The sequence below is a fragment of the Macaca fascicularis genome, chromosome 8 (assembly GCF_037993035.2).
Source record: "Macaca fascicularis isolate 582-1 chromosome 8, T2T-MFA8v1.1".
In the NCBI taxonomy this organism is placed as follows: domain Eukaryota; kingdom Metazoa; phylum Chordata; class Mammalia; order Primates; family Cercopithecidae; genus Macaca; species Macaca fascicularis.
In genome coordinates, this window is record NC_088382.1 from 133,548,340 (window position 1) to 133,563,429 (window position 15,090).

Sequence of the window (15,090 nt, forward strand, 5' to 3'; positions counted from 1 at the left end):
GGCATTTAGCTTTTGGCTCTGTCGTTCACGGGGAAGAAGATATACATCAGTGGGTGGGGATGGTTAAGAAGCCTGGAAGATTGATCCACTCTTTGTGGGACAGTTTGCTTTGCACTTTTGATTGCACTTAGTAACATGATGCCTGCAAACAGCCATGCAGAGCAATGAGTGTTGATTCAGCCACACCCCCAACCCCCAACCCCCAACCCCCACAAATAGCCTCACCCACTCAATTGCTCAGAAACTCAGAAGCCTGTGACCAGGATCTGGATAAAGGCAGACATCAGGATTTTGCTGTGTTCCTAGCCCAGAGGAGCCACTAAAAAGAGGAAGAATGGAGAATCCATCCAAAGCCAAGTAACATATTTCCTTCTCTTAACAGGAAAGCTTATGGGTGTGACCAGAGTCAAAGGACTGGGAGATAGGGGCAAGGGTCTCCCTTCAGAAATTTCATGGGTTATTAGACTTAAGTCTTAGTAGGAAAAAGTGGGCCAGGAGGGACAACTGGGCCTGATCATGCATCTAAAAGAAACTATTCCTCTTCTGATGAGTAAATAAATAATCTTCACTCTAGACTATTTGGAAAATGTAGATGCTAAGAGGAATTTAATCATAACTCATATTGTCATTGGAGATAATTGTTGCTAATGTTCTGAATGCTAAAAAAAAATTCATTCCCTGAACTGTAACATGTAATATTGTAAAGGTATTACATGCTTTTTTTTTCTTTTCTTTTTCTTTTTCCCAACTAGGGCTTTTCCTTATTCATTTGCACTAAACTGGAAAGCCAACCCAAGCTTGTGGTTTCTTTTCTTCCTCTGGCCATTTCTTTTTGCTTCAAAGTCTCTTCTCTCAGTTTGTAAATGAGAGTTGAGGTCTTTCAGTTCTTTTGCAGGAATGATGTCCATTGGCCTCACTCAGACTTGTTTAGGAAGCTCTGCTGGCTAAAACTTTGGCTTCATGGCCACGATAGCCAGGGGGGTCAGGGGCAGCCTTGGCTTATCATTGGTTTGTGGCAGGATACAAAGGGTCTGGACAATTTTTAAAGTGAAACGAGACTCCACTTGTCTCTTTTCATCTGCAAAGTAATTTGGTAGAATTACGTGGGTATGTCGTGAGTTCAAACAGGGGACAGAATCGGGATTTAGTATAGAATTGGGCTGCTGATTGACTGTTAACATTCAATTCATCATTAATTAAATTTTTGTTGACCATGTTATGAATATGTTCTTTTACTAGGCACTAGGTCTACAAAAATGGACCAGACCAAATCCCTCTCTCAGAACATTTACAAATTAGTAGTCTTGATCTATAATGAAATAGACAATCACAATTTGAGTGTTGTAAGTATTACAATAGCAGCAAGTTCAGGATACTGTTGGAGCCTAGGCAGGGCGAGGCACTTAATCCATTTTAGGGGGGTCAAGGAAGTCTTCTTAGAGGATGTGCATCTAAACTGAGAAGTGGAGAATGAATAGGAAATAACATTCTTGATTGTGGACGTGAGAGTGGGGGTGAGGGAGAATGTTCCAGGTAGAAGGTATAGACAGCATGAGTAAAGACAGGCAGGTGAGAGGCAGGATGTACTTGAGAATGACAAGTTCAGTAAAGTATACCCTATGTCCATTTTGCATATTTTGCTGGTAAATGCTTGGACAATAATGTTTGCTTCAAGGTAAGCCTGTGTTGATCTCTGAGGGTGCATTTCTTTCATTCCCAAGTGTAAATGCTGCCTGTTTTGAAAGAAGACCCAGGGTCAAAGCTGCTTTCTTCAGGCAGCCCTCCTAGATTTCCTCTGGTAGAATTAAACTCTCCCTCTTCTGAATTCTCAAAGTGCTCCTGTCTTCTTGGAACTTTCCACTTTATACAACAGTTGCTAACGAATATCTCTCCCTCTGACCTCCTGGACTATAAACAAATTGAGATCAGGCACAGTCTTACTGTCTACCAGAATCTTGGATGGTGCCTAGAACAAAGATGCCCTTCAACACAAACATGTATTCAGGATGCTGGCTCATGACTAGCACTGATCTGTGCTACTGTCTCATGAATTTTTTGAGCTTTCATGGTATTGCCTCCTTCATTGCAAATTATGCTTTCCTCTCCATATGTTTGCCCTGCCTCTTGCCACAGTCAGACTCAGGATAATTTTTAGAAGAGGATAATGGCAATTAGTTCCATCTAGTCATGCACACTGAGTTCATTGGATCGCAAGTTTTAAGTGGCATTATAAATAGTTCTTGGAGTAAGGGCTCTGCTTTGAGTGAAGACAGAACAAAATTCCTCGTGTAGGTAGCAACGCTTTTAGTGTTGTGGAGGTTTTTAGCAAGGCTTATATCCAACCATGATGCATTTGGATGGGTATATTAGTTGATAAAATAATGAAATACTTCCATAGCAGTAAGTGAATAGCTCCTGTCTTGGGCCCACTGAGTGCCCTTCTGACAGCCAAGACCCACTTGCATCCAGCAATTAATGCATCAATGTCTGGTTTAGCAGGAGGTCCAGGGCCCTGCAGTAGCACCACGGCTGGGGCACTTTGATAGGTTAATACCCATGCCATTGGTATTTTGACTACTACCTCTGCTTACCAAGTGTGTCTGTCAGTGATACTGAGGTATTTCCTGCTAAAGAAAACAGGATTCGGGGGCATTTTGGATAAAAGAGAGCTGAGCAGGAGATTGCAGAGAGTAGCGATTCCAACCCACTGATTTTTATCATTTACTAACTGCATCACCTTAGGTATGATGCTTCACCTCTACTCAGTTTTCTTGCCTGTGAAAGAGGGATATAAATTCATTCCTTTATCCATCCATTCATCCGTCCATTCACCCACTCACCCATTTATCCATCTGATAAATAACTGTGCCAAACTGGAAATGTTGACTGATGGTGACCAGACACATATTTAGGGGATTCAGTTTGGGGAACTTACCGTAAATCTAGTTTTTAAGGTCAAATGAGACATCGAGAGGGAAAGCCTTTTGAAAGTGCAAGGGACTTGACTGATGTTGAGGTGTCCACTACGTCAATAATATCCACTCAAAGAACAGGCTGGGGCATTGCTGTGCACACTAACATTCAGTAAGGCCCTTCCGCACTTCAGGTATTCATGACATTTGTCTAAATCTCACATAGGGCCAAAAGGTCTATGAGTCAGTTGTCATTTAACTATTTGTTGAAAGCCTCTGTGTTCCAGATGTTATCTCCTTCCCGCCAAAGAAAAAACTTAAAGAGCTCTACAATCTTTGCTGAATGTAAAAACAATGCACAATCTTTATAAAAATGTGAAACAATGCAGGAAAAAATATAAAGACAAAAAGTAAAATTAATCCCAAATCCTACATCCCAGAGAGAAATACTTATTTTTGATGTAAAATTCTCTTCAGGCATCTTTCTGTGCATATATACATTTTTATACACAAATTGTATCACATTATTCATGCTGTTCTATAACCTACTTTTCCTCTGAACATTATCAACATACACTGAAAGTTTTATTACTGGGAAAATGATGGAAAAGAACTGTTTAACATTAAAATGGACTATATTCTCTTTTTTCTTTCATCATAGCATTCTAGAATTGTGTCGAATCGTTTTCTTGCATTTTCCCCTTGAACTAATGAAGTTTGCGCTTAGGTCTTGTGAAGTGGGCATCTTTTCAATTCAGTCAATACAGGGCAGGCACAGTGGCTCACACCTGTAATCCCAGCACTTTGGGAGGCCGAGGCAAGTGGATAGCTTGAGCCCAGGAGTTCAAGACCAGCCTGGGCAACATGGTAAAATCCCGTCTCTATAAAAATACAAAAATTAGCCAGACATAGTGGTGTGCATCCATAGGCCCAGCTATTCGGGAAACCGAGATGGAAGAATTGCTTGAGCACGGGAGGTGGAGGTTGCAGGGAACTGAGCTTGTGCCATGCACTCCAGTCTGGGTGACAGAAAGATAACCTGTCTCCAAAAAAAAAAAAAAAAAAAAAAAAAAAATTCAACAAATACATGCTTGCACTGCATGATATTCCATTGTGTGGACAAAATTAGTCTCCAGTTGATAAGTATTTGAGACATTTCCCATGTAATTATTCTATAATTATCACCCTTGTGTATTCAGCTTTGTCTATGTGCAATTGCATCCTCAGGACAAATTCCTAGGAATGGGAAGGCAGAGGTCAAAGGTTTTTAAACTTTAATTTGTATTTGTGTCAGGGGCTATTAAGGGACAAGAGAAGTGTAGGCTGTGGGAGGTTGAGATTTAGCTGAAGTCTTGAAACTTCAGTCTCATGGCACAAAGAACATGGCAGAAAGTGTTTGGCAGGAAGCTGAGAGTGAATGCTGTTAGCTGGTGGTGGCAGGGGCAGGTTGAGGGGGGGCAGTCATCGAACGTTGGAATCAGTGTCAGCAGTGATTGAACTACCTTGCTTTGGAGTTCTTAAGAATAGCCTAGATGGCATCAGATAGGGGATTTCTGGGAGATTCCAGTGTAAAGGCAAAGTTTGGGGCTGGATTCCTTTCAGTTCAACAAACATTTAGAGAGTGCCCCTCAGGGTCAGGCGTGGGGTATGGAGGAAAACACACCGGCTTCTGGCGTCCAAGGGCTCTCAGTCCAGCAGGGGACATACAGTGGTCAACAGGAACTGCAATTCAGAGTGGATGGCTCCAGTGGGATCCTGCCCCAGGGGAGGCAGTACATTGACTCTAGGTGGGCACAGTGCTGGCAGGCAAAGAGAACACTTCATAGGAGACTGGGAACTTGAAGGATGAGTGAGAACTCCTCAGGCAGGAGGGGAGGGGGCCCCAAGTCTCAGCAGTGGAGAGGCTGGAGGCCAGGAGAGAGAGTGGGGCACTGCGGTCCAGGCTCGCCAGAGCATAAAGCAAGGAATGGGAGGGTTGGTCCTTTGAGACTGTTTCCCACACCCGGGCCAGCCACCTCTTCTCATGCCTTAGGCTTTCTTATTTCCTTAACTCATCTAGGCTGGGCTTCCTTGTAGGGAGGACTGGCTTTGCAGTTACTCTTTATGTAAAGTAAAGATGTCTAGGAGGCATGTGATAAAGGTCAATTTTGGAAGGACTCTGGTTTGACAGCAGGCCCTCTACTTGCAAAGCGTCCTGCCAGTGTAGGCGATACAGCTGCCCCTCAATGCTTGCCCTGGGGGCCTGCCACAGCACAGTACTGCAATGGCTGGAGGAGCCACCTCTGCTCGTGGTCCAGTACCTTGGGAACAGTAAGCCATGTCCTTGGGCAGGGTTGGACATGTAATTTGCATGGCTCAGTGCAAAATGAAAACGTAGAGCCCCTGAAGTTTAAAAGGCAGGAAAAAAGTCTTTTCTATTTTCCACAGTCTTTCTCATGATCTGTCATGGTGTTTTTATTTGGGTTTATTAATAATGTCATGTTCTCTGAAGCACAGGGATGCTTGTGGGGCAAGTGCAGAGCCTCACAGGTACCCGGAGCTCCCCTCCACAGGAATCACCTGAGGTCCCTGTGCCTGACACGGACTCTTCTGCACCTGCGAAAGGCAGGAGAGGTGGCTGGGCCAGGGAGGGGGAGCAGGTGGCCAAGAACCTGTCCTGGAGAGGCAGGGAGGCAGTGGGAGGAGGAGGAACACACAAGAGTGAAGGCCCTAAGCCCCTGGCACATGTACACTGTCCCATCAGACTTCTCTTATAAAACACAATTTCAGATTCTTATGAAGAATTGCAAGGTGGTGACTGCAGAGCATTGCACCCCAAGTTCAAGTCCCTTTCTGAGCCTGGGACACTCTGTGATTGCATTGGTTGCAGGTTTTGTTCTTGAGGTTGACGGACTTCATTTGCACTCACTCCCCACCCGGAGGCTCACCCTAATTCCGCTGGAGCAAGTGGAGTTGGTCGTCAGGACCATGATGAGGTCATCAGGACTCCTGATGGATCAAGTGGATGGGAAACAAGGCTCCTAAGAGGCTGGTGCCAGTTGTGACTTGTGTCTGACCTCTGGCAAATCCATGGATCCTTCTTTGACCCTGGATGGCCCCATCCTCTAGCCTCTGAGGGTCGTAGTCCAGGTCAAATGAGAAATCCAGTGTTCTATGCTGGGCTGTGACGAAGAACCGCGATTACACTGGTTCTGTGGTCCCAAGAGTTGGAAGGGGAGATTATGGCACAGTGGCCATGTCTGGGAGCCAGAGCTGGGTTAGGAGGGCCCATGTCTATCCTGAGTGACCACTTAGCAGGGCTACGGTTGTGTAGAAAACATTCCAGCTTAGTATAGGAGGATATACTTAGTGACCTTTGGGGCCTCTCCTTACTCCGAGATTTTGTGATTTTTGTAATAAAGTTTTAGGAACACTAGTATTCATTCATGTGCTCATTCAACACACTCAAATGCCACACTCTTCCAGATGCTGGGGACAAAAGGCAGAGAAGGCTGTGTCTGCTGCTGAGGAATTTTTAACTGTAAAAAACCATAACATTTACCATTGTAACTATTTTAAGTGTACAGTTTAGTTGTGTTAAATATATTTATGCTGTTGTACAACAGATCTCTGAAAGTTTTTCATCTTGTAAAACTGAAACTATACCCATTGAAAAACAATTCCCCATTTCCCTTCCTCTCAGCCCCTGGCAACTACCATTCTACTTCCTGTTTCTTAGTGTAACTACCTATACTATCCACACCTCGTGTAAATGGAATCATATACTATTTGTCTTTTCATGCCTAGCTTATTCACTTAACATAATGTCCTCAAGGTTCATCTGTGTTGTAGCATGTGACAAGATTTCCCTCATTGTTAGGGCTGAATAATCATACATTATATGTCTGTATCACGGTTTTGCTTATCCTTTCATCCATTGATGGATAATGGGTTGCTTTTATCTCTTGGCTATTATCAATAGTGCTGTTACAAATATGGGTGTGCAAATCTCTCTTCAAGATTCTATTTTCTATTCTTTTGGATATATACCCGGAAGTGGTATTGCTGGGCCACATGGTAGTTCTATTTTTAATTTTTTGAGTAACCGCCATTCTGTTTCCTAAAGTGTCTGTACCATTTTACATTCCTGCCAACATTGTGTAAGGATTCTAACTTCTTTATATCTTTGTCACCACTTGTTATTTTCTGTATTTTTATTTTTTAAGTTTTTAGAGACAAGATTTTACTCTGTCGTCTAGGCTGGTGTGCAGTGGTGCCATCTTGCCTCCCTGCAGCCTTGAACCTCTGGGTTCACGTGATCTTCCTGCCTCAGCTTCCTGAGTTGCTGGGTCTATAGGTGTACACCACCATGCCTGGCTAATTTTTAGATTTTTTTTTTTTTTTTTTTGTAGAGACTGGGTCTTGCTGTGTTGCCCAGGATGGTCTCAAATTCCTGGTCACAAGTGATTCTCCCACCTTAGCTTTTTGTGCGTGTGTGCCAGGGCAGGGAGTAGTAGCCATCTTGATGGGTGTGAGGATTGTACTCTTGCAGAGGGCCAGGCATGTCAACAGATGCAAGCAGTTGGGTATCTGGGGCTGGATAAATGTCAAGTCAGGGCACCACAGGGCAGCTGTGGGGAGGTTGGATCTCACTGATGATGGCATCAAGAAAGGCGTTAGTGTGGAGGCCGCCCTAGGGCTGAGAGACTTGAAAGGTGTTTGTCAAGCGCCTTGTAACGTGCCATTGATGTACTGCGAGACCTTGGGCAAGTTGATTCATCTGTCTGAGCCACTGTTTCTCCATTCCTGAGAGGATGGGCTGCGTCAGGCTGCAGCACGAGGGAAGTATGGAATTGTGAAACAGTCTGCCAGTTTATCTCCCTTCGCCCCAGGTACCATGATTTCAACCTTTGCCCCAGGTGGTTTCCAGTGTAAAGCCCTCAGAGCTGGTGCCTCCAGGCCCCTTGCACGGAGCCTTTTTCATGGTCAACCGTAAACAAGCCAACATGTACCCAGCGCCCTGCTCCCAGCCCCTGGCATCTGAGTGCTTTGGCTGGTGGCTCAGATGACCTCAGCTGTAGCTGTGGGAGGCTTTGGGATCTTGGCTGTCCAGCTGACTGCCTGCTGGGGGCAGGGGCATTTATTCTGCGTGACAGAAGGTAACATCTGTGGCTGGAGAGATAAGGAGAGTTTCTGTCTGAGTCACTGGAGGAAATGGGAAAAAGAAAAACCTCCGACTGAGGAAAGAATCCTCAGGTTGCAGCAAGAGCAGCTGATGTGCCATTCTTCTGGCCTAAACCTGGTCAGAAGCAGGCTTAGGCTCTCTGAATATTGCCTGGGTCTGGACTTTGTGCAGAGCCCCAGCCGCCCATCCTGAGGGGGAACTAAGATGGGCGTGCCAGGGACTCACAGACCATTAGCGAGCGAGGGCAGCGCCCCCTGCTGGTGATAAATGCAGCAGAGCCGTGGGTTCCCACAGGCACCACCAGCCTGGAAATCCTCCACCTCTCCATCCTCCACGCCCCTTTGCCAAGAGAAACTGACATGTTTCTAGACTCTAAGGTTCACATTTTGGTCTATGGGTTGCGCTTGGTTTTTAGCTTATAACTGATGTGTATAATTAATGTGGTGTGGTTCATAAATCGATGGCACACCTTACTTTTTTCTCCTTGATCTCATTGACTGTCACAGCAGCCCAGTGAGACAGATTTTAATGGAACTTGGTGAAGACTCCATAGCTAATAAGCGGTGGAGCCAGGATTTGGACTCAAAGTGTGTAATCCAAAGCCCTACTTTCCTCCCTCCCACTAAATCTCATTGCCAGGCCCTGGCTTCGGAGAACTCAGTAGCTGAGATTTATACAGCCCCCACATCCCCATGCTGTCTTGACGTGTCTGCTCTCAGTCTAGCCACATCTTTCCCTGTACTATGGAGGGGCTGTTGCTCGCCGCGTTTCTGCCGAATGAGCTGCTGTGCCGCGTGGTGATAATGACAGAGGAAAACTTATCTGAGCCGGAGGCCCAAGCAGGTGTTTTGCACCAACCCCCTCCAGGGGTTCCAAAGGTGGAGAGAAAATGTCTGAATCAGACAGCAAGATGCTGATGGATATTTACAGCTGTGATCCTTGAGGGAGAGGAAACAAACTCCGTTTTCTAGGTGATGGGACAGAGGCACAGAGAGGTGAATGAAGCAACTTCGTCAATGTCACCTACAGAATGAGATACAATGCACGGCCATTGGCTTTGATGCCCTTGCTTTTTTCCACGTATTCTGTTGAACCGTATGAAATTGCCATCTGAATGGGTCAAAAACAGTTGACCGTAAGCAACTTCATATGTTTCAACTTAATGTCATGCTGCTTCCCAGGGCACTGCAAAATTCTGCAAGTACTCCCAAGTTCTCAGAAAAAGTTATGCATAAGAGTAGCCTAATCTATTTTAGGTTATTTTAAAAATCAGTAATTTAAGCATAGTGATGATGATGGTGATGATGATGATGACAATATCAACAATAGCAGCTAACTCTGAAGGAACCCTTAACATATACCTGGCCCTATGCTAAGCCCATGCATTATTTCATTTAATCCTCCCAACTGCCCTATAAGGTAGATTCTATTATCACCTCATTTTTAGAGATGAGGAACCTAACCCCATCTCTACTAAAAATTAGCTGGGCATGTTGGCACATGGCTGTAATCCCAGCTACATGGGAGGCCGAGGCAGGAGAATTGCTTGAACTGGGACCGGGGAGGTGGCTGCACTCCCGAGGACCTGAGATCACGCCCCTGCACTCCAGCCTGGGCTACAGATCGAGACTCCATCTCAAAAACAAACAAACAAACAAACAAGCAAACAAAAAACAGTGAAAATCTGGCCCGGCATGGTGGCTCAAGCTTGTAATCCCAGCACTTTGGGAGGCCAAGGCAGGTGGATCACCTGAGGTCAGAAGTTCAAGACCAGCCTGACCAACATGGAGAACCCCGTCTCTACTAAAAATATAGGTGGGAGCCTGTAGTCCCAGTTACTCCAGAGGCTGAGGCAGGAGAATTGCTTGAACCTGGGAGGCAGAGGTTGCAGTGAACTGAGATTGAGCCACTGCCCTCCAGCCTGGGTGACAGGAGACTCTGTCTCAAAAGAAAAAAAAAAAAAGTATATGACTGGGTGCGGTGGCTCACGCCTGTAATCCCAGCACTTTGAGAGGCTGAGGTGGGTGGATCATCTGAGGTCAGGAGTTCAAGACCAGCCTGGGCAACATGGTAAAACCCAGTCTCTACTAAAAATACAAAAAATTAGCTGAGCATGGTGGCAGATGCCTGTAATCCCAGCTACTTGGGAGGCTGAGGCAGGAGAATCGCTTGAACCTGGGAGGCAGAGGCTGCAGTGAGCCGAGATCATACTCCAGTCTGGGTCATGAGACTGAAACTCCGTCTCAAAAAAAAAAAAAAAAAGAAAAAAAAGTGAAAATAGTGCATTGGAATATTTGGTTAATCAGGGCACACTCTGTCTGTCTCAGCCAGGCTTCCATGAGAGGATTAAGCCCTGGCACTCAGAGTCATCCACTGTATGTAATACATTTTCTCTGCTATGCATTTAGAATGCTACTAGTTATGTACTATTCCTGGGAGAATTGAGAAAAAAAATCGCACAAGTCATTTTCTGTGGTTTTAATGAGGTGCACTGAGCAAGAAAGGCCGCTAGATGGTGCAAGCAGCCACACTTTCCTCTTCACTTAGTTGTGTCCTGTTCACCTCCCTGTTCTCTCATGGTCACTGTCAAAACCACGTGGACAGTACAATGTTAATAGAATGCCTCCCCGGTTGTTCGTGTTTGCTCACTTACTTGCTTATCTAAGATAAACTTGTGACCTTGATCCAGATGTATCTCAAATTCAATGGGCTATCTAAAATTCAATTTCCTAGAAGCGAAATCTCTAAACTTTTTATTGTCCATCGGATTATAATTATTTGTTATTAATAAATTCTTGTATTAAGGTACTGACAAATTAGAATGTTGATTTATCGATATGTAATGGACAGTGAAAACAGTGGCTTCAATAGATGGAAATGGACTTCTCTGTCATGGAATAGTTAGGAGGGAGACAGTCTAGGGTCAAAGTGGCAGCTCTGCTCCATGAGGGAACACAGGGACCCAGCCTCTGTGTCCCTGTAGCTCTGAAATCCTGACAGTGTTTCACTCATCTGTGAGGCCCAGGATGGTTTGCTGAATTATCCACATTCCAAGTAGCAGGATAGAAGAAAATTTTGGCAGGATGCAACATGACACCTGTCTTTCAGGACAGAGCTAGAAGTTACAGCATCATATTGACCAACGTCCTATCAGTTAAAAATGATCACACGGCCACATCAGCTATCAGGCACCAGGCTGCAATGGATGCTAGGAAAGGCAGTTTTGGAATTTTGGTGGCTGTGTGCCCAAAATTGGCAATTCTGTGAAATTGGCATTACCATGAAATGGAAGGAAGAAAGCATAGCAGGAGGCAACATTCAAAAACAGAGATAAACAATGAGAGAAGGTGTTCATAAATAGAAGTTTCAATATTTCCTTCCTGCACTGCCATGGATGGTCTTGCCCAGACCCCAGAGTATGCCTACCCTTCCTTGGAGACCATGGCCCTCTGGGGTTGTTTGGTCTTTCTCAGACACATTTGTGTGGTCCTTCTGAAAATAACAGAATGCTTTGCTTACAAACATCAGCTCCCTGTACTGCTACATTATTTGCAGGGCCGAGTGCAAAAGAAAACATGGAACTCCTTGTTTGACAATGATTTCGAATTTCAAGATGGTCACAGCAGAGCAATAAAGCAAGCATGGGGCTTGTCTATGCATGGAGCCCCGTGCACAAGAGGCACATCTGTGAAACCGGCCCTGCTCACTTCTTATTGGGAGATGACAGAAAAGTCATTAAAAGTTCTCACTGACTTCTTATAATGGCTATGTAAATTATGGCAGTCAACATCTATAAAACAATGCAGAGTAAATTAACACTCAGAATGGGACTAGATATTTGAATTTAATGACGTGGTGGCAGCAGTCCCCTAGTGCATGCTTTAGGAGTGCTTCTCAGACTTGGGATGCTGGGCATACATTCCTGGAAGTTCAAGAGAATCTGTGTCGTGATGTCATATTGAGTGTTCTTTGCATGACCACCTTCTGAGGGTAGGTTAGTATTATGTTTAAGAATCCTGGTAGCTTACTTTCCTCTGGATTCTGGGACAAAGACTATGTCCACGTGGCCTGGAAATAGGTGGCCCATGCAGTTTCCCTGGGCCAGATTGTCTGGCTCCCATGCACAAGGACCCGAGTATGCACAGGGGAAAGGGTGGCCTGGGGCCAGGTCTGGGAGTTCATTACCGGGAAGGCTAGAGTGGGCAGGATGTAAGTTCAGGTTATGGTGGTAGAGGCAAACCTTGTCTAACATTAGGCCAAGGTTGTATATAAGGAATACACGGATCGATCAGAAACTCGGGAGACCTGAAAGACTTCAGGGGGTAGAATATATAAGAAGGCAATGGCACAGAAGATAAACTGTGAACAGCCACAACTCAGACCCACAATGTCTTATTCACAATTCCCAAATCCATACAGTTCTGAAAACTGAAAGTTTTCTCTCAGTGTGGCACAAACTCTTGTTGTACTACCTGATGTGAGGCTATTTATTGTCTAAGTAATATATATTCTAAGTAATATATATATTTGCTATAGTGTATTTTATGATAAAATATTGTCATAGACTCTAATGGACGATTACTTAATACTCTGTCTCCTAAAATCAGAAAGATTGTAAATTTCACAACATATTGGACTCTAAAGATTTGGGGTAAAAGAGGTGGGCTTGTAATATATATGATTTATTGCACATTTATTATGTGCCAGGCACTATTCTAAGCACTTTACATGTATCAATGTAGTTAATACTCATGATACTCTATGAGAGAGAGCTGGCCCACCATTGGCCCTAGTAAGAACACTGGAGCCCAGAGAACTTCTGTAATTCGCCCAGGGTCATAGATGGTCAGTAGGCAGTAAAAAAAAAAAAAAAAAAAAAAAAAAAAAAAGGCGTTGGGAGGCTGAGGCAGGTGGATCATGAGGTCAGGAGATCGAGACCATCCTGGCTAACATGGTGAAACCCCGTTTCTACTAAAAATACAAAAAAATTACCCGGGCGTGGTGGTGAGCACCTGTAGTCCCAGCTACTCGGGAGGCGAGGCAGGAGAATGGTGTGAACCCAGGAGGCGGAGCTTGCAGTGAGCTGAGATCCTGCCCCTGCACTCCAGCCTGGGTGACAGAGTAAGACTCCATCTCAAAAAAAAAAAAAAAAAAAAAAAAAAAAAGCAGGCCTCTTGGGAGCCTAGTTTTATGGCCTAGAAGTGAGTCAGATAGCTCCACAAGAATCAACGACCAATCTCATTTTGGGAAAAAAAGTATCCAAACTCATGACTTGGCTGAAGCAATTCAGCAAGTCAGTAATAATAGCAAATGCAGTTGCTAGGTAAGGCAAGAGCCTTCATGAAAGACATTTTCTTTCTGTTATCCAGGTTTCTAATGAGGCTGCTCAGCAACAGTAAAATCCGTGCTGACCCTTTGGGAAAACCTTGGGGCATTTGAGTAGCCAGGATACATTGATAGAATTCACAGTTTTGTATTTAAATATCCAAGGAGCAGTTCAGTTTTTGTTTGTTAAATTGGATTTTTGGCTTGTCAAATTTTGTAATAATTACCCTAAGTTTTGAAAACCTTTTCACTGGTTTTTTGTAGCAGCACCATTTGTTTTAGTCGAAATCTTACTTTAATGTTTTTCTTAGAATTTGTACTTCTAGTTAATAGCTGGGTGTGCAGGCTGGTATTATCTTACTTTATTGATGTTCACGTTATGTAAGACAGAATGCCAAACCCTGACTAAATAAAAATAGACCACATTTATTGCTTCTTCTCAATGTTCTAAACTCATTAGAGAGCTGAATTGGTTTAGTTTGACAAGATTTGTTCTTTATGAAGCTTTACTGAATCCCTTCTTACAACTTTATGTATCACAGGGTTTATTGTCTGGTGATTTCTTTTCATGGTTTTTTTCTTTCTTTCCAGAAATGGATGCAATGTGCATATCATGAATAATGGATGATTTTATTTATATAATTGTTATAAATGATTGTAAGAGAGTTAGACAGGAATGTTAATTTATCAGCAGGAATATAAGAAGGTTTCATTGATTTGTAAATTATCTTTGGCATTTGAAAAAAAATTCTCATATTTTCCTTACAAAATCTTAATAAATGCTTACCTTTGCATACAAAAGTAACATAGATGAATATTCTAATATGTTCAACTTTTTTTGGAGCAAAAATGGTACTTAGATGAACTAATATCACTGTAGCCTGATGGTGAATTACTGAAGTTTTTTATTGGTAGAATGGACCTTTTCCTTTTTGGCTGCTCTGCACCTTTAAATTTCCTTTCCAGTTTGTAGATTCTTCCCAAGGTAAAAGCCATAAACTTGCTCCTAGCTTCCCTTGCAGCTAGAATGCAGGCATGTTACACAGGCTTCACCAACCAGATGGCTTGCATTTGAGATTTTGAATGTAAAGCTAGTGGCACAAATAAACAGGTATAAAGTGAACCATTCTAGTGTGGGGAAGGGCAAATAGGCTTGTTTTCTTAGAGAGGGGAGTAGCAGAGGTTCTGCAGCATCCTCCAGTTCCCAGTGGGGTGGATGCGCAGTGTCTGTGTCCAGAGGTGGGGTCTCCCCAGGGCTATCTGTGGTGAGGTGAGCACTGTTCCTGGCTTTATAATCTTCGAGCCTGGTTCTCTGCGCCTCCTTGAAAATCTGAAAACGGTTTCATAGCCTTTAACACATTCTTTTTCTGTTTAATCAAGCCAGAGAGGGTTTCTGTGGTTTGCAATTAAGAAATCCAATGGATACAACTGGAATCTGAGAATAATGACAAGGAAATAAGATTCTTTCATACATACCTCCCTTCACTGTTGAAAGTTATCAGTAGAATAGGGTTATTTGCAAGGTCATTCTTATAGGAGTCATCATTTACTTAAACTGATTCACTGTTGAGAATAGCCTTCTAGAGAAAGTGAGGCACACCCAGGCAAGGTGTTTTTAAGGAAAATGGGGGTGACTTAATTACCAGTGAAATAGGTATTATTATGAGCTTGGAACTCATCAGTGTGAAT

General features: G+C 43.7%; 1 protein-coding gene across 1 annotated transcript in view; it reads left to right on the forward strand.

The window, feature by feature from the left end:
- Positions 1-239: 239 nt before the first annotated feature.
- Positions 240-15,090, forward strand: part of FER1L6 (fer-1 like family member 6) — a 213,514-nt gene continuing 198,663 nt past the window's right edge. The window contains exon 1 of the mRNA XM_005564037.5: positions 240-357. Coding sequence (XP_005564094.3) covers positions 335-357 — 23 coding nt within the window. The 5' untranslated portion in view covers positions 240-334. The remainder of the gene's footprint in view (positions 358-15,090) is intronic.